The sequence below is a fragment of the Petaurus breviceps genome, unplaced genomic scaffold, assembly GCF_028583685.1.
Source record: "Petaurus breviceps papuanus isolate PSGF00001 unplaced genomic scaffold, PetGlider_PUasm1.0 90696, whole genome shotgun sequence".
Classification (NCBI taxonomy): domain Eukaryota; kingdom Metazoa; phylum Chordata; class Mammalia; order Diprotodontia; family Petauridae; genus Petaurus; species Petaurus breviceps.
Genome location: NW_027187314.1, coordinates 8,216,856 through 8,237,933, shown reverse-complemented (window position 1 = coordinate 8,237,933; position 21,078 = coordinate 8,216,856). Strand labels below are relative to the sequence as shown.

The following is a 21,078-nucleotide window of genomic DNA, read 5'->3' as shown; positions in this document are numbered from 1 at the left end:
AGAGAGAGAGAGAGAGAGAGAGAGAGAGAGAGAGAGAGAGAGAGAGATTTTCTGTTTCTTGTCCTTTAGCTTCATGAAGGCAGCAAGAAGAAAAACATGATAACCCATACTCCCTAAAAACTCAATAATCACCTTAAAATGGTCTCTAACAGCTTCATTCAGTCCCTCTCAGTAGAAGATTCCTTTTCTCAGACAACTATAAGGTCTTCAAAATGATCTGAGCTTTTTACAGTAATACTTTTGGAAGTAATTTGAAGGTTCTATGATGTTTCAGTAGTGAATGCTAGGTTACAGTGACAAATTCCTTCTGCCTAGTGGTCTTCTTGGCCTCACCTCAAACCTCCTATTTTTCAAACCAAAAGTTTGAAAAATTTCCCAAAGGCAATAGAGAAAGATTCTTTTGATTGAATGTTCCCATAAAGTATAATTACATTTGCTGTCAAAATTTTACTCTGGATTTAGTACAGGGGATATAGAAGAGGGCCTCTCTAAAGCCCAGAATAATTCTATGTTTCAACCTCCCTTTAATGCCCAGATTCTTCACCAATAAGCAAAATAACATTTTCCTAGGTTGCGCCCCAATAAATCACAGAAACAAAAATGTCTTTCTCAGACAAGGACTATTTCTAGGCTATAGGCAACTAAAATGCATGTGGATAAGTTCAGGAAAATATATTAATAAAATATGTAAATATACTGGGAAGAGCTCATGAAGATGAGAAATCTACATTTTAACATGAACTATGATAATCCACCCATACCTAGATACATACTTGTAAGGAAGATGGGAATAGGTTATATTTCCCTATAATTTTAATTCTAGACAACAAGTGAAAGCAAGAGAAAGGTTGGGAAAAGATGGCATATACAGGCAAATTTGCACTTTTTCTTAGGAAGCAGAGCAAGTAGGTACATGGAAGGGGTCAACAAGAAGCTGCCCAGGACCTGCCACGACTGTTATATTTGTCATTCTGAAAGCTAACTGAAAGTGAATAAAATGAACTTTCTTGCATCATCAGAAGTTGAGGAATATATATATTTCAGTATTTTTGGAGAAGAGAGAATATTTAGAAATTATTCCCACTTTATTTTCTTTATCACTTCCATCCTGCTGGAGGCCATATGCAATAAGAAAAAAACTATTTTTCCACTAGTATGGACCTTGCATGATCTGTTAAATAGCCTTATGATCAATTAGTCAGATTCCATCTTCTAGAATAAGAAATCTATGCTGTAACTATGGCCATTAACTTTATTTTTTGTGTTGTGAAGAGGTATAGGCCTCTTGGATACAAAGGAGACATGACACCACTTAAAGAAACATTTTTTTTAAAACAATAAGGGTCCTGTCATTTTCTAGATCTTTGCTGTGACCCAGGCTAATGATTACAGGAATTTGTTTAATTAGTTGAAATGCAAAAATATATCTAAGTTCCCAAGAGATTGAGTCATAGAGGATCTAATGCACAGAGAGTTAGGTAGAGAGGTGGACAGAACATTGGGCCTGGAGTAAGGGAGACCAGAGTTCAAATCTATCTGTCAGCACTTATTATCTGTGTGATTGTGGAAAAGTCACCTGTCTCATTTACTTCAACTGTAAAATATAAATAAATGGCACCCAACCCCCAGTGTTATAGTGAAGTTACAATTAGATAGTATTTGTAAAGCTCTTAATACAGTGCCTGGTACGTAGTGGGCATTTAATAAATTTCTGTTTCCTTTCTTTAGAACTTTTGATCTGATCAAACCTAAAGAGTGTAGGTGTATCTTTCATTAGCTTCTTTAGTGCAAAGTGGTACATAAGGTTCCAAGAGATTCGCTCATTTCTTATCTAAGCAGCAGGTATCTAACAGAAAGGAGATAATATAAATTGAATGAAACAGGGAAGATCAAGTGTTGGAGGTCATGGCAGTACAAAGGAAAGAGTGCTGACATTGGACTCATAATACGTCAATTAGAGTTTCTGCTCTGATCTGAACAAGTCACTTCACCTCACTAGTCCTTAATTTCTCTATCTTTCAAAAAAAGTTTTGGTAGATGATTCCTGAGTTCCTTTTCAGTTCAACATCAGGGGTCTTATGAATGTAATTGTGATTCACAGAAGGGTAAGGATCCCATCTCCTTTCCTAGCCAAGACTCAATCAGTTGCATAGTAGAAGAGGTGATAGACTGAATAAATGACATGGACCTTCTGTGTTATCAGGATTCAAGAGATAAGAACAGTTGGGATATTTAGTTTGAGTTGAGAGCATGTGTTTGAATTGACTGACTAGCACACTCTATAACAAATGAGTATGCCAATCACTGAAATGGCCTCTGAGTAGGAATATTAACTATTTTTTGTGCTTGACCACTAAATTAATATTATTAAAATGTAAACTAGATCGGTGTGGGGAACCTGTGACTTCAAGTCAACATGTGAACCTCTACGTCCTGAAATGTGGCCCTTTAACGAAATCCAAACTTCATAGAACAAATCCTCTTAATAAAAGGATCTGTTATGTAAAACTTGAACTCAGTCAAAAGGCCACACCCAAGGACCTAGTAGGCCACATGTGGCTTCAAGGCTGCAGGTTCCCCATCCCTGAAGGAGATGTTCAAAAAATATTATTTTACTGTGACAAAATACTTATTATTAAAAACAAACAAAATCCCCAAACATCCCATGGAGGTAAGATACAGGTAAGATCAATGTGTGTACACACACAGGCAAACACATATGTATATACATATGTATAAATTCTGATTTCCCATTTAGTGGGTTGGCATGTATGTGTATATACATTTTATAATATGTATGTAAATCAATATAAAATTATGTATATTTTAAACATATAAACTGATTATATGAGATATGTGATTCATAATATTTCATGTACCATGATGTACATTTCAGTCAGTCATCATGCTATCTATTTAGAAAATATCAAATGTAAAGACCTTAACAAGTTGCTAAACAATGCTGGCAATAATAAAACATCATTGATAATTCATGTCTTTTCAGGAAGTTTTATTGCACTTTATCCTATCATATTCATGATATTTATTTAGAAAACAAATTTTCTTGCTGTGTTTAAAAAAGATTTCCCTAAGAAAAGCAGTTACCAATGAGTAAAAAAGGAAGATATTATGCTTTTAAGGAAGTGTGATCATGATGGACTGAACACTAAAGTATATAAAACAATGAATCATTATCATCTAGAGATCTATCTACCTTTGTGGCTTTACTGAGTGACATGATTTATGTCTCAAGAATTGGAATCACCTTAGGCTATATGCATAGGAAATATGTTAGCATGTCACATCATTTAAAGCAATTTGACATGAATAAATTTGCACATTCAATAGACTTCATGTTAATAGCTAAAATGCATCTTAATATATACTATTCAAAATCCTGAACAGGCAGCTGTCTTATTCATATAAAATTGTGGATATTGTCAAGTATTTTTTTTTTACCTAAATCAGTGTGTGTAGAAATCAAATAGAATAGAGACTCCATGCTTTTTGGTTGGATAGCAATTTTTCCTAGTGAAGCATTCTCAATTTCTTCCCTGCTATGAGGAAACACTTCTTTCCTTTGATGGATGGAAAGGAGACACTTTGTTGAAATAGAGTTTACTTGAAATTTCTTCTTTTTATGGCTTACTACTTGAAAGATACCTATCATAGTGGTTTAGATTCATAGAATCAGTGGAAGAAAAAAAAGTTTAATACTAAGGGTTAGTTTTATTCTGATTTTATAAGCCAATGAAGAAAGATTAGAAACTGGTTCCCATTTTCTTCTCAGAAGGCATCACTTCCCCACATTCCATTACACTGATGATTAAACTTCTCTTATCAAAATTTCTGCACCTGAGAGACACCACTTCAATAATGATTGGCAGTTTTCAGGAGGAAAGAAAATTCAATCTATATTATAAAAGAAATGCAACATAGGAACATTTATCAGACATTTTTCATTAGGCTGTTGGCAAGATAGTGAAGTTTTAAAGTATTAATTCAGATTTCATATCCAGACAGCTATTAAGTAGTAGAATTCAAAAATGAATGGAAATCCTATATATAAGTTTTCCCTAACTATTGTCATTTTGCAACAATATTATGAATACTTTATAATAAAACTCATCAAAAAGTCACAAAATCTTACTGTAACATCACTTGGTCACTTACTCATTTCTATTATTATTTCTAGGGAATTAACTGTCCCTCCTACCATAATTTCATTCCATATAACATAATTTTTGATAGAACCAATTAATGATATTATCCCATAATAAATCCCATATACACTGAATGTATGTGTATATAGATATATATTTCTGCATACATATTATAAAACACGTGTAAATGTGTATTTGTGTTTGTATGTGTGTATCCTGAACTACTATATCTTAAAAAACTGAAAATCTATTTATATTTGAATTGTTTCCATCATTCCTTTCCTGTAAAAGTCAGCTGTCTACCACTGGTATAAATCAAATATGGTCCAAGAGCATTCATTCTGTGTTTCATCCAGAAGTAAGCTATGTAACAATCGATTTTTCCAGTAGCATCTCTAAGATAGTGCATGTCACCATTCAAAAGAGAAATGAATTTCATTTGACTGGGCAATATATTGAAAATAACAATGTATTTTCTTAAACCCTCTTCGAATAAAAATAAATTTGTGTAGGGAAAATATTGTAGAACTAGGGTAGGTGATAGACAGCCAAAACTCATTGTCCTTGTAGTATTTGGCATGAAAGCAAAAATGCATTTGATTAGAAAATGAGGAGCAGCCAGGTGGCTCTGTGAGTAAGAGCACTGGCTCCAGTGTTGGGATGACCTGGGGATCAAATCTGGGCTCAGTTGCTTAGCACCACACCCAGAAATAACTGACTGTGTAACCTTGAGCAAGTTACTTAACCCCGATTGCTTTTAAAAAAATTTCTGTAAACCAGACCAAGTATCTTTTTGCCAAACAGTCTTTACAATTTTGTGCATATCAACTAAGGACAAAATGATGGCCATGGTAAAATATCCTTACAATTTATATGTTTATACCTGTGCTTTCAAGTACTTTAGAAAAAAAAATACATCTTTTATTTTTCCCACTGAATTACAAATAATATACACTTGAAAACTCCACAATAAGGAGAAAAAGTAACAATGATTTTTTAAAATTTGTCACATTTTGAAGAGTCTGTATTTTAAATATAATTGTGAAATGCATCACTTTCATTCCTTTAGAATTTTGAAAGGGGCTAAATTCCTGAAAACCTTCATATTCCAATCCATTCTGTGTTCCTTTTTCTTTTATAGGAACAATTTTCACTTAAATTTAGAATTAAGTGTGCAAGTAGTTCTGCATAATTATTTTGCATATGACATACATGAATAATAATGATGATATGTTGCATTTGTCTTATGCTTTAGCATTTACAGAGTTCTTTAATATACATCAAATGACTTGATCTTCACAATATTAAAGTAAGAAGAATATGATGGATATTATTGTTTCCATTTTCCAGGTGATAAAATTGAGGCCCAGAGAAGTTGAGGGAGTGATTTATTTAGCTAGCATGTGGTGGAACAAGAGCTAGTGCATTCTTTTGCCTCTATGTCCAATGATTCATGAAGTGTACCAGGTTGATTTTATATATCATATCTGAGACAATTTTACAGTTATTATATTCCAGATTATAAAATCTTTAGTTATTTACAAAGACTAGTATATCAGATCATTAAGTAATAGAATATGACATGTAAAAGAAAAAACAGTAGTTATTCTAAACTGAACAGAAAATTAGGAATCATCTGTACTAAGAAAATTGGTTTGATAATGATACCAAATGATCCACAAGAAGTAAATGTTTTTCATGTATTTTCAAAACTTTCTGTTAATAGGAACACAATGTGATTTTCTGTTTGTGGCATTGCATATTTCAAAATTCCCCACAGCACTATGAATGTGACATTTTAATATTTTCAACTTGATTTCAATACCAATAGTTTTTCTTCCAGAAACGTTAGACATTCACAATTCACTCCTTATCAGTGGTCAAGTCTAACTTGCAGAGTACATAGCAGGGATAGGGGATCTGTGGGTGGCCTGGAGGCCACATGTGGCTTTCTAGTCCTTGGGTGCAGCCTTTTCACTGACTTCAAGTTTTACAAAACAAATTCTTTTATTAAGAGAATTTGTTCTGTAAAGTTTGTATTCAGTCAAAGACCACACTTGAGAACCTAGAGGGCCACATGTGGCCTTGAGGACACCAATTCCCTCCTCTCAATACATAGTATACTTTCAATAAGCAATAAAACCTCAAATATTAACTTCTGTACTTACCTGTTACAGTGAGTTCAGTGGTTCTTCTAACAACAAAGCCTCCATATTTTAACTCACATGTGTAATTTCCAATGTCATCTTCTCTAACCTCTCGTATAAGCAGAATATTCCTTTTGAATACAATACTTGGCCTCCATGTTTTTGTCCTGCATTCCTATATAAAGAAAAATAGGTCACAAATATCTGTTTCATTTTAAATTAATCAAATAAAAAAGTAATTGATATTACATGTAAAAGTTTTTGAGGAAGTTTTCATATCTCCTCTCTGTTACCTCCCTAACATATAAATACCTATGGATGATTATATTTTTCATTAAAATATTTTATCAGAAAATTATCTCAATCCCACTAGAACACAGAAATACAAGTCTATAAATATCTAAATTTTATATATGTAATATATTTTAGCTTAATGAAGTTCTACTTCTATTTTTATTCTGTCAGATTTTAATTTCTTAATGGTTCATACAAATTTCTGTTTTAAGGAAAAGCCATCTTATTACTCAAGTCAAATTCCCAAAGTGAAAGTTAAGTATACTTTTCAGAGATAACAAAAAGCATCTGAACAACTTCAATGTTTTTTCAAAAACAAATTTTATGGACCACTAATCTAGTCTAAATGGATTAAATGACTTGGCATTTGGAGGGTGGGAAATCTATCCAATTATTTCAGCCAAAGATGTATGTATGTTTTTGTTTACTCTTGCTAGATTTATAAAAGATCATTTTCCCCCAGGGAATGCAGATTTAGTCCTTCTGCAGAACATAATGATTTGTATAATGGCCCCTATGAGTCATCGCTATCAGATTTTAAAAATACATGTAAAATATCATTCATATTATGCTTATAAACACATTAGGCACATACATGCATTTGTACAGAATATGAATAAATCATATTAAGGTCAGTAGGCTAATTCTTTCCCTATGCAGTGCCAGCATGACTTTCTGTTACTTAGTTTTACTTATATTTCCAAGTGGTTTTATTGAAACAATGACATGTTCTATTCAATTAAAGCTTTCATTTTTACACAATTTTGGTATAATTCCTAGGTTGTATATTCTCTTATTATCCACTTAGAACATATAATCTATATTGTAATGGCTGTAGTGTTATAACTAAGGTCATAAAGCCCTCAACACTAAAGTTATACCTCACATACAAAAGTTATAGTCTTCATATACTAAGTTTATGCTGGTGATGCTCTGAACCAAAAAGATCAATTCAAGACCTGTTTTCACTCAATACTAAATAAAGGCCTAGTTTATCTTCTAACTAGCAAAGATCAATCCTCTATGAAGCAATGAGCTAAGCATAGTTAAAGGAAACAAAAGTTTGAATGACACTACCTCTGTTACTTTCCATACTAAGACAACTGATAACCAACATCTAAAAGTTATGCCTCATTGTGCCTTAATAAAGATTTAATTTATACCTTTTAAGGATAGGGCTAGACCTCTGGTTTCATTGTTATGAGACACTTTTAATGAGGAAAATTACTCTGCTAAAGCAAATCTGTATTTGTTTAAAAACTTACAGTCCAAGACTATTGTTTGCAACATCAATAGTTTAAAGGATTTGCTCAGGGTCATATGATTAATATTAGAAGTAGGACTTAATCCTTCTGAGGCTAGCTCTGCCTCCTTCATCAGGTCATCTCTCATTTGGAAATATTTATTCATATCACACTATAATCACAAAGAAAAATCAAATAGTTTATTTTTACACATGAGGCATCTTTTTTTCATGAAATATTTTAAATGAGAAAATATGTAAGATTTGATGAACCTCCAAGTGTGTCACTCTATGTTAGGAAAAGTGAGAATTGCCCTGTAAGTATGTATATTGGGCTGTGAAGAGAAATATCCACAGAAAAACAGAAGTGACACAAACTGTCAGAGAAATGTGACAGATAAGACTGAGGGAAGATGACTTTGACAGAAATATGTCCATTTTAATTTAGAGGGCCTTTATGTACAAAGGAATCTATCCAAAATACTATTAACTGAAGCAACTATTTTAATGAGTGCAGTTAACAGTACTAGAAACATTCAGAGAGAGACAAAGATTGTGTGTGTGGGGGAGTGAGAGAGAGAGAGAGAGAGAGAGAGAGAGAGAGAGAGAGAGAGAGACAGAGAGAGAGAGAGAGAGACAGAGAGAGAGACAGAGAGAGACAGAGAGACAGAGAGAGACAGAGAGACAGAAAGACAGAGAGAGAGAATGGAAATTCATTAAATAAACTTAGGATGAAAATAGAACTTCTGACATCATAAGGACAAAACAGGAATATATATATATATATACATATGTGTGTATACACTGCACTTTTACTAAAATCATATATTACAATCAATTTTGGAGGGTAGGGAAGAAGGCAAAGCAATTGGGGTTAAGGGACTTGCCCAAGGTCACACAGATAATAAGTGTGTCAAGGGTCTGAGGTCACATTTGAATTCAGGTCCTCCTGATTCCAGGGCCAGTGTTCTATTCAGTGCACTGCATAGCTGCCCCTAAAATCAATTTCTAAAAATATCCTTTGATAGCCTGACAGTGTACTCTGCCCTAGCAAGATCATGTCTGTAGTATTGTTCTGAGTTAGAGGCACCACATTGACAAACTAGAAAACATCCAGTGAAGGGTAATCAGGATAATGAAGAATTTTGAGATTGTATTATTTTAGAATCAGTTGAAGAAATTGGACATTCCTCCTCATCCCCCCAAAAAAGCGAGAGAGCTTGGAGAAAGGACTTAATTGTTATGTTTAAGTACTTGGAGGGACACCACAAGGAAGAGAGATTAGACTTGTTCTGGTTAGTCTCAGATTGCAGATATTAGCAGTGAGTAGAAGTTGCAGAAAAGTAGATGTAGACTTACAGCAAAGAAAAGAAAAAAAAACAACAACTTTCTAACAATTAGAGTTATATAAGAGGGAAATTTATTGCCTTTGTTTGTAATAGGTCCCCTGTTCACAAGAAGTCTTCTAGCAAAGGCTCATTGACCACTTGCAGATGTTAATGGGATTATTGTCTAGGTATAAGTTGGACTATATAGTCCATGAATTTTATTCCATCTCCAAATTTTATTACCTTTGTATTGTGCTCTTTTCTGATGCCCCCTCCCCAGCTCAAAGTTTTTTTTTTCCTTTTTTATATTTTACTAGGACACTTTGAGTATTTTCCTCCTGATGAATTCTACCAAGTATTATAATTATCACTGTAGTTATCATCTTTGTAGTACTAGGGCCTGGAACTCTGTCCTACCCAAAGCAAAACTTAATATGTGAACATTGAATTGAATTATATATAGTTCAGTTAACTATCTTGAAAAGAAACTGGTGTTAAAAGGATAAATGGCTCTTGAAATTTAAGAAACCATTGATAAAATCCTGTAGAAAATGCTGAAACAGACAAAAATAATGACTGACTCAAGTAAATGAGGCTAATAATATTAATCTATGATTTGCTATCCTGAACATTTCATATTCACTTCACTTGTTAATTCCTTAAAGTTACTGGTTTATAAAGCAAGAATTTAGTTCATGATTTAATTTATTCATAAATTCTATATATTCCCCTTTAGTGATATTTTCTCTCTATTTCTGGTTCCATTCATAAAAATCCTGAAGTGGCCTAGATATTCAGCTGTAGAACTCTCAATACCCAGTTGCTATGGATGCAAAACTGAAAAGTATGGTACATTATGCTTTCTTAGACTCTCACAATCCTGTATAAAAATGACCACAAACTCTTTAGAATAATAAAAAGTAAAATCATGGATTCAGAAGGGCAAGCATACAATTCTATCTTAAAATTTGAGGGATGTCAAAAACATTGACTCAAAAAAAATAAATCAAACTCCAGGAGCAGAACTAAGATGGAAGAGTAGAGAAAGTGCTCAGTTTATTCCTTCCAACTTTCCCATACAAACAACTTTAAAATAACACCTCAAATAAAATTGGCAATCTCAGCAAATGATCAAAGTGAGACATTCTCAAAGCCCAAGAGAACTAAAGAATTTGGAAAGAGAGATCTGTGACAAGAGGGTGGAGACTGACCCAGAGCCCACATGGATGAAACACTAGCATTGGGACTAGGTGGAGGTGACTGAAATAGCAGTCGCTTTGGAAGCTCCTAGTCTAGAGAGAGTGAGAGACTGGGTCAGAAAGAGATTACAGGGGATATTCAGGCTAGCATTAAAGGGAGGACTAGACAATGCTTGACAGTTCCACTGCTTATACTAACTTTTGGTCTTAAATCAAAGTTAAGGAGGATAACACTTAGACAAGAGGGAGTGGAATCCTTGGGGGGCAGTATCACTTTTGGACTCATGAAGGGACCACAGATCATAAGGAACAGTAGGAACTACAATCTCAAGGGATCAAGGGTCCTTCCTGAGTACAGAGCAGAGTACAGACCAGGAAAGCAATGGCATCCCCTCTCCCCAGATCTCACTAATTTGGAGATGCCTCAAACTTCCACACCTTCAGAACTAATTCTGAAAATAGCACTGCAAAAACCAAAACAAAACAAAAAACCTGAATGATGAGACACTTCCTCTACACACAACTATGCCTGAAACAGAGCCCAACATTAACATAAAGTTCTAAATTAAGAAATAAAGTGGAAAAATATGTAAAAATAAGAATGACAAAAAAGAACCTATCCTTAAAAAATTACTGTGTTGATAGGAAAGAAACACAAACACAGAAGACAATGCAATCCAAAAAACAATGTCTCAAAGAAAAATGTAAGTTGGACACAAACTCAACAAGAATTCCCTAAAGAGTTATTTTTTTTTCAAAACCAAATGAGACTGATAAAGGAAAAAAATATGTGAAGAAATGAAAGTAAAGAATTAGGTAAGCGGAAGCCAACAAAAATATAAAAGATGAAGAAATATGTGTGTGTGTGTGAAGAGAATGAAAAATAGAAGAGAATGTGAAACATCTCATAAGAAAAACAATGAAGAGGAAACACAAGAATAAATGGACTACCTTAAAGTTAGGATAAAAAGAATCTTGATATAGCAAAACAAGAAATAATTATAAAATTGTCCTAAAGCATTAGAAAAAGATGGGAAAGCAGAAATAGAAAAAAAAAACAGATCAAGGACAAAATATAATGAGCCAAAAGAAAAAAAAATCCATATGATGGCATAACAATTAGAAAAGGAAAAAAAAAGAAGACCTAGTGTGGGCAACACTAAAAGATGAAAGGTCCTGTAACACTATATATCAAAGAGCAAAAGAAATGAGACTCTGGCTGAAAATGTCATAGCCAGCAAAGGTAAGCATAATTCTGAATGAAAAAAAAATGGACATTGGATCAATTGTCAGATTTTCAGGACTCTGTTTAAAAAAAAAAAAAGCAACAACAAGAACCCTGAACTCAATAGAAGATTTGACATGCAAGAACCAAGAAAAAAATAAGGTACATACCAATGACCAATTACAAGAGACTAAATATAAAATGTTTACCTTTTATATATGGAAAATGTAAAACCTATCTTTAAATTTGTTACTTGTAATTGGGTAGCTTATGAGAAATATTGGGGTAGACTTGAGTATGATATGACTTTAAAAATCATGTCACTTTAGCTATTCAAGAACATCTAAAAGAGTAATTTTCTTATACAAATGAGGTGCAAGAGGGAGAGTTGGTAATGAAGAATTAGATGAGGAAGGGGAGGCTATTAGTTGTGGAAACCTACTTTTGTTGGGAATTATTTTAAGAGGATAAAATACATATACATCTGGAAAAGTATGAGTATTGTAAATTTAGAAATAAAACTCTAAGAGATAGGGAGAAGGGTGACAATAAAGGAGGGATCTTTAGAGGGGAGAGTGAGAGAATAGGTTAAAAAAGGGATATTGGAGTATCTTTAGATTTAGAGGAATGGGAGAATAAGGACAGGATTACTGGAGTTCAGTTAGGTTAAGTAGCAAGAGAAAGGTAGAAGTAAAGTAGAAGAGTTAGGAGCGATAGAAAAAAAGAGATATGCACAAACATAAAAACAAGATTAGGAGTAAAATTTCTTAGGGAAAGTATATGTTTATGTATGTATGTGTATATATATATGTATATGTCAATACCCATATATAAATATACCATGCTCAATTGTGGCATTGGGGTGGCAGGTAGGGAGGACAACGTAAAAAGTGAATGGCAGAAAAATAAAGAAAACCTACAAGGAATCAAAGAAAAGATGGACAGCATTCAACACAATGTACAGCATTTAATATATAGGCTTTCTTGAAATGATAAGTTATTGCTATATATTCTGAATCCTCTCCTATATTCTGCTGTGCACATGATATATTCTTCTTTTATATTTGTTTATAATGATTTTTTTCTTTTCTTATTATTTAAGTTTCAATATTTGTAAAAAAAATAAAAGGCAGAAAAAATTAAAATTTGGCAAGTAGGAACTAATGACTTCTTGATAAAAAATAGCCAAACAGAGGCAAAAGATGAATATATGAAATATTTCATTCTAAAAAAAAAAGTCAGGATAGAAGCAGGACCTTCCCACTGCTCTGGCTTCCACCTTCCCCAATCCATGTAAAAAGGGGACTCTGAACAAACTCTAGAGCTACAAAACCTACAAAATAACATAGAGAAGCTAACCTCCTGCTGAGAACAGCCAGACAGGCTGGCAGGAATAGGCCAGCACAGCACTCTGGGAGCCCAGCATTGCCCCACACCTAAGCTTTAGCCCCAGGGTAGGCCTGATGACCCACCAGCTGGAGGGACTCCATATCAGCAGCAGCTGTGGCTGTTTCCAGATTTATCAACACGTAGATGCAAAGGACAGAGTGAGAGGTCAGTGCGGTCTGGACATTCAGACCCAGTAAGTGGGAGTGCAAGGCTTTTGCTCCTAGGGCGAGAAGCCACTGAGAATCCCACACAAACAGCCAGTGCCACTTGGCAGCTTCAGCTTCTGGCCTACAAAGTGTAGAGGGACCAAGCACCAGTCTGAGGGGTAATCACTCTTGCTTTAACCTGCTTGGATCTGGATTGCAATCTAGGGTGGAGGTCCTGAGGCATGTGTACAGCTTGCCAGAGTGTGTGGAGGCCTCAGAGAGGGCACCCATCTAATACCTCTGGCAGCTGAGAAAACCCCAGCTTTTGGGATGAAAGCTCCCTTGTCTGGTGGCAGAGTTTTACTGTGGCAAAATGCCCAGGGGTCAAGTGACTGAGGGGCGACATGACCAGGCAAAGGAAACAATGAAGACAGAAGATTCCAACATTAAACTCCTATTTTGGGGACAAAAAGGAGCAAAGCATGGAACAGGAGGAAGACAGTGAAGTCAGAACTCCTGAACCAAAAGCTTCAAAGGAAAATACTAGCTGATTACCAGCTACAGAGGACCTTAAGAAGCAGATAAGAGAAGTGGAGGAAAAATTAGGGAGAAAAATGAGAACAATTCAAGAAAATTACAAAATGAGAGTCAACAGCCTAACTGAGGAAAATAACACCTTAAAAATACAATAACTCAAATGGCAAAAGAGGGTCAAAAAGGCAATGAGGAGAAGAATGACTTAAAAAGCCAAATTTACCAGATAGAAAAAGAATCTCAAAAGATCAATGAGGAGAATCATTGCTTCAGAATTAGATTTGAGCAAATGGAAGCTAATGACTTTCTGATAAATCAAGATGGTGTTAAACAGATCCAAACAAAGGAAAGAATAGAAGGCAATGTGAAATATTTCATGGGAAAAACCACTGACCTGGAAAATAGATCCAGGAAAGATAATTTAAAAAATTATTGGACTACCTGAAAGCCATGATCAAAGTAAGAACCAAGAAATCATGCTTGAGGAAGTTCTCAAAGAAAACTGCCCTGATGTTTTAGAACCAGAGGGCAAAATAGAGGTTGAAAGAATCCACTGATCACCTCCTAAAAACGATCCCCAAAAGTAACCTCCTAGGAAAATTATCACCAGGTTCTGGAATTCCCAGATTAAGGAGAGAATATTACAAGCTGCCAGGAAGAAACAATTGGAATATTGTGGAAACACAATCAGGATAACCCAGGATCTGGCAGCTGCTACACTGAGGGATCGAAGGGCTTGGAATATGATATTCTGGAGGTCAAAGGAGCTGGGATTAAAACCAAGAGTCACCTACCCAGCAAAACTGAGTATCATGTTTCAGGGGAAAATATGGTCATTTGGTGGAATAGAGGACTTTCAAGTATTCTGGATGAAAAACCAGAGTGGAATAGAAAATTTGACATTCAGATACAAGAAGCAAGAGAAGCATGAGAAGGTAAACAGGGAAGAGAAATCATAAGGAACTTATCAAATTTGAACTATTAACATTTCTTTTTTTTTTAAGCAATTAGGGTTAAATAACTTGCTCAAGGTTACATGGCCAGGTGTTTCTGGGTGGGTACTAAGTGTCTGAGCCCAGGATTCGATCTCCAGGTCGTCTTGAAACTGGAGCCGGTGCTCTTACTCACTGTGCTACCTGGCCGCCCCTGAACTATTAACATTTCTACATGGAAAATCAATAATTATAACTTATGAAACCTTTCTCAGTAGTTGAAGGGAAGAGAAATACATATGTCTATATATGAGGGCATATGGGCATATGTTTACAAGTATACATAGATAGAGGGCATAGGACCAATTTAACAGGAAGGGATGATACTTAAAAGGTGAAATTAAGAGGTGAGAGAGGAATATAATGAGAGGAGATGGGGAGAGACAGAATAGGGTAAACTCTCTCATATGCAAGAGGCAAGAGAAATGGTCACATGGAGGGGAAGAATAGGAAGGCAAAAGGGAATGGGCCAACCTTATTCCCATTGAATTTGGTTGGAGGAGGGAATGAAATACACACTAAATAGGGTATCTCACCATACAGGGGAGTAGGGGGGGAAGTGGATGAGAGAGGGGATGATGGAAGTGAGGGCAGGCTGGGGGGAAGGGAAATTGGAAGCACCCACTTTTGAAAAAGGATGGGATCAAAGTAGAGAATAGAACAAGCAGGAGGTAGTATAGGAGGGAGGGAAATAGTCAGTCTTTTTCAGTACATCTACTATGTTATTGTTTTGCATTAGCCACACATGTACAACCTATACTGAACTGCTTATCTTCCCAATAAGGATGGGAGACAAGGGTGGAAGGAAATGAATCTGGAATTCAAAGGTTTAAAATCAAATCTTTAAATATATATTATTAATACTATTTTACATGTAATTGGGGAATAAGATATACAGGCACTGGGGCATAGAGATCCACTAGAAAAGTCGAAAGGAGTATGGGAGAAAACATGGGAGAGAGCAGATTGGAGGAGGGGATATCCTATGGGAGTGCTATTTTGGGGCTTTGGGTAGGGGAAAAATGCGGATGAAATTTGTAACTCAAAATCTGACAGAAATGAATGATGTAAATCAGCATTTAATAAAGCATTTGGAAAAACAAACAAAGCATAGTAAAACAATAAATTTAGTAACAGAAATCATTTTAGAGAAAAAAAACTCACCAGGGAAATAATAATTTATCTTTCTTTAATTTAAAAATTATTGGATTACTTGAAAGCAATGATCACAGAAAGAGCATAGAAATAATATTTCAAGAAATTAAGGAAAACTTCAGATATCCTTGAATCAAAGGAAAGAACTGAAAGAATACACCAGTCCTAACATGATAGCAACCCCAAAATGAAAATTCCCAGGAATATTGTATCTAATTTCCAAAGCTCCAAGGTCAAAGAGAAAATGCTTCAAGCAGATAGGGAGTATTCAGATCATGTGGAACCTGAGTCAGGACCACACATGATTAGTATCTATCACATAAAAAGAGCAGAGAGTTTGGAATATAGTATATCCTAATTCAAAAGAGCTAGGATTATATCTAAAAATCACCTCCCCAGCAAAACTGAGTATACTCCTTGAAGGGAAAAAAAATGAAATGTATAATAAAGTAGGAAATTTTTAAGCATTCCTGATGAAAAATCATAATAGAAAATTTGACTTTCAAATACAAACTCAAAAGCATAGAAAAGGTAAATATAAAATAGAAATCAAAAGGAGCCCAGTAAGGTTAAACTACTTTCCTCTTTATATGAGATGACACATGCATCTTTGGCGAACTCTGTAATTTTTATGGATTCTTCATGGAGAGAAAGTGTGAAAGTGAATTGATTATGTTAGGATGGTGTATAAAAAATTCTGGCCTGGACATGAAAAGGTTATACCCTGGAAGACTGGGGAGGTGAAAGGAAGAATGGGGAAAATTGTCTTTATAAAAGAGGTCAACAGGGAATAGCTTTTACAGTGGAGGGGAAAATAGTGAGGGGGCAGGTCAGGCAACATCTGAACCTCACACATCTAAATTGTTTCTAAGAAGAAAATATAAATGTATATTCAATTGGTAATATCTATCCTATCTAACAGTAGGAATGCAAGCAGAAGGGGAAGGGGATAAGAGAAAGGAAGAGTGATAAAAGAAAGGATATAAAAGGAGGCAGAGGTCAAAATCAAAACAGTCTTTAGAGTAGGGACAAGACAAAAGGAGATAAAAATAAAGAAAGACAAAAATGGGATGCAGAGAAATGTACATAAAGTAATTTTAACTGTGATGTGAATGTAATGAATTCACCCATAAAACCAAAGTGTATAGCAGGATGGATTAAAAGTCAGAATGACAATAATATTATTGTTTACAAAAACAAAACCCTAAAACCATGAAACAAAGAGACAGAGTAAAAATAAGATTCTGGAGTAGAAACTAATTATGTTTCAGTTGAACTTAAAAGGGAAAGTGAGGCAATCATTATGTCAGACAAAGCAAAAGCAATTAAAGGGATAAGCAGGGGAACTACCTCTTGCCAAAAGGAACCACAGACAATGAAATTTATCAATACTTAACCAAAGCACCAAATGGCATAGCATTCAAATTCTTAAAGGAGAAATTAAAGGGTTATAGTAATAATATTAAAACTATTCTGTAGAGGAATCTCACTTTTCCCCTCTTAGGGCTAGGTAAAATTAACCACAAAATGATTTTTTTTTAAGTCAAGGAGTTGAATAGAATCTTAGAAAAAGAAATGGATGTGATAGATCTCTGTAGGAAACTGAACAGGAATTTTTTTAAAGTTTAACTTTATTTTCACTTGTACAAGGCACATTAACAAAAAATGATCATGTATTAAGGCATAAAAGCCTCACAACTTAATGCAGAAAAGCAGAAATATTTTCTGACCAAAATTACAGTTAAGAAATGAATATGGAAGCACAGATTAAAAGTAAATCAGAAACTATATAATCTAATCCTAAAGAATGAGTGGATGAAAGAAAAAATCATAGAAACAATAATTTAACTAAAGAGAATGACAATAATGAGATAACATTTCAAAAACTTGGTAATTTTGTAAGCAACCAAAGCACTATTTTGTTGAAAATGCTTATCTTTTAATGTGTATATCAATATAAAAGCCAAAGAACAGATCAAGGGATTATTGGGCATGAAATAAAAAAAAAAACACAACCCTAGAAAATGAACAAATATCCTAGAAGACTGGGGAGGTAAGAGGAAGAATTAAAAAAATTAATTAAACACCAAAATGGAAATCCTTAAAATCAAAGGAAAGTTTTGTAAAATTGAAAGTAAGAAAATATTGAACAAATAAATAAAACTAGGACTTGATTTCATGGGGAAAAATAATAACATAGATAAGTCATTTGTTCATTAGAGTTTTTAAAAAAGAAAGAAGAAAACAAAACTACTGTTATCAAATAAAAAGAATTCATACTAATGAAGATGAAATTAGATCAATTTTTAGGATTCATTTTGCACATTTATATGGCAGTAAAACTGGTAGTCTAAGTTAAATGGATGAATACTTATAAAAAATATAAATTGCCTAGATTAAGAGAATATGAAATAGAATACATAAATGAACCTATTTTAGGGGGGGAAAAAGTTGAACAAGCTATCCACAAGCTTCCCAAGAAAAAAATGCCCAGGATCAGATGAATTTACAAGTGAATTCTACAAACATTCGAGGAACAGTTAATCCCAAAACTAAATAAACTAGTTTTAAATAGGGAAAGGAGTCTTAGAAAATTATTTTTGTGTTGCAAATAGGGTTTTGATACTTAAAGCAAGGAAAGGAAACACAGAGAAAGAAAACAATATACCAATTTTAAATAAACATTGATGCAAAAATTTCATTTTTATTTTTTCAGATTTTAATAGTATTTTATTTTTCCAATTATATGTAATGATTTTTTTTTTGCATTTTGGAGGGGGAAAGGAAGACCAATTGGTGTTAAGTGACTTGCCCAAGGTCACAGCTAGTAAGTGTTAAGTGTCAGATTTGAGGTTGGATTTGAACTCAGGTCCTCCTGCCTCCAGGGCTGGTGCTCTATTCACTGCACCACATAGTTGAGGCTAAAGATGAATTTTAACAATCTTTTTTATATAAAATTTGGAGTTCCAAATTCCTCCCTGTCAACACTAACCTTCCTTAAATTAGTAAGCAATTTAATATACATTACATATGATGCAAACATTTTAAATTACATATTAGCCAGGAGATTATAGCAATATATTCCAATGATCATACTCTATGACCAGGTGAGATTTATTCCAAAAAACAATCAGCATCATCAACCATAATGATAATAAAACCATATGATTATCTCAAAAAATGCAGAAGAAACCTTTGACAAAATAAAACTTACATTCCTATGTTATGGGAATGGGAATTTCAGATCTTTACTGACCCTAGGCCCTTTGATAGGCTTAAGTGACTCTGAGAACCTTCCTTGATTTGAAAATATATTCTGCTCCCTAATAGGCTGAATGTGGTCACATGAAGCCTGTGGTGGGAGGCTTGATTTTGAGGAATGCCCACAGCTTGATGCTCTGTGATTGGGCAGTGGATCAAGAGGGTTGTGACATTCTCTGAGACAGGAGAAGGCTATATATACCCTGATGTGAGGCTTTGCTTTGGGGCTTAATTTGAGAAGAGCTATGTGATTTGGCCAGAAGAGACTCTGGGCAGCCATTGAGCCCCTGACTTTGAAAACCCAGATGTTGATGCTTCCCTCTCTGGTAAGTGTGAGTAGGTATGGATGTAATGGTCAAACAGTTGAAGGCCTGTCTGCTGAAATGTTTCTCTGTTTTCTTGTAACTTCTGCTTGTAACTTGTCTGTATACTCTGAGATTGGGGTGCTGACTTTTTCCCCTGAACTAGGTAAATGATATGTTTGATTGATGAAAGCAAGACCCATTTTGAGTTGTTTTCCTTTAGCAAAGCAAATCTAAGAACCTGTGTTGGCAGCCATCCTGGTGATGCTAGAGTGTTTGCTGCTATATCCTATTAAAAATACTAGAAAGCACAAGAATCAATTGATCCTTTCTTAAAATGATAAGCAGTGTCTAAACAAAAGCAACAGCAAGCATTATCTATAATGGAGATTAACTTGAAGCCTTCCCAATAAGATCAGAAGTGAAACAAGTATGTCTATTCACCACTATCCTTCAATATTATTCTAGAATTGCTAGCTATACCAATGAGAAAAGGAAAAAAAAATGAAGGAATTAAAATAGGCAGTAAGGAAACAAAACTTAAATTCTCTGGAGATGATACAATGACATACTTAGAAAACCTAAGAGAATCAACCCAAAACTATTTAGAACAATAACTTCAGCAAATTGCAGTATATTAAAATAAATGCATTGTATATCATCAGAATTTCTATATGCTACCAATAAAACCCTGCAGCAAGATAGAAAGACAAAGTCCATTTAAAATAACTGTAGACAATATAAAAGACTTGGAATTCTGCCTGCTAAAACAAACCCAGGGATTATATGAATACAATTATGATAATATGAACACAATAAGAAAACATTTTCATACAAATAATGTCAGACCTAAGTCACAGGAAAAATATCAGTTGCTCATTGGTAGGCCAAGCCAATATAATAAAAATGGAAATTCTACCCAAATTAGTTCACTTATTCAACACCATACCAATCAAATGACCAAAGAATTGTTTTATAGAGCTAGAAAAAATTAATAAAAATTAATTTGCAAGAACAGTGTCAAGAATATCAAAGGAATCAACTAAAAAAAAAGTAAGGTGGCTTAGAAGTACCATATTTCAAACAATATTACAAAGTGGTAATCATGAAAACAATCAGGTATTAGTTGGGGGAGTTGTGGACTAGTCTAACCATTCTGGATAACAATGTTAGACTATGTCCAAGGGGCTATAAACCTGTGCATATCCTTTGACTCAGTAATACCTACTAGATTTGTATCCCAAACAAATCAAAGAGGAAGTGGAAAGTATCTATTTGTGCAAATTATATATATATATATATATATATGTGTGTGTGTGTGTGTGTGTGTGTGTTGCAACCCTTATGGTGCCAAAGAATTAGAAATTGACAGGATGCCCATCACTTGGGGAATGGCTGAATAAGTTGTGGCATATGGTTGTGACGGAATACTATTCTGCTATAAGAAATGATAAGCAGAAAAGTTTCAGAAAATCCAGGAAAGACTTATATGAAATGGTTGAGTAAAGAGAACTAGGAGAACACTGTACACAGTTAACAGCAATATTGTAAAGATGATCAACTGTGAAAGACATATCTACTGATCAAGACCATGATCCAAGACAATACTAGTGTACCCATAGTTAACCTCCAGAAAGAGAACTTTTGAAATCTGAATGCATATGGAAGCATGTTTTTTTTAATTTTCTTTACTTTTATTG

At 34.3% G+C, this 21,078-nt stretch overlaps 1 protein-coding gene across 1 annotated transcript in view; it reads right to left on the bottom strand.

Annotated features, from left to right (window-relative positions):
* Positions 1-21,078, bottom strand: part of IL1RAPL1 (interleukin 1 receptor accessory protein like 1) — a 1,610,170-nt gene that overhangs the window by 662,639 nt on the left and 926,453 nt on the right. The window contains exon 7 of the mRNA XM_069065664.1: positions 6,332-6,485. Within this exon, the coding sequence (XP_068921765.1) occupies positions 6,332-6,485 (154 nt within the window). The remainder of the gene's footprint in view (positions 1-6,331; positions 6,486-21,078) is intronic.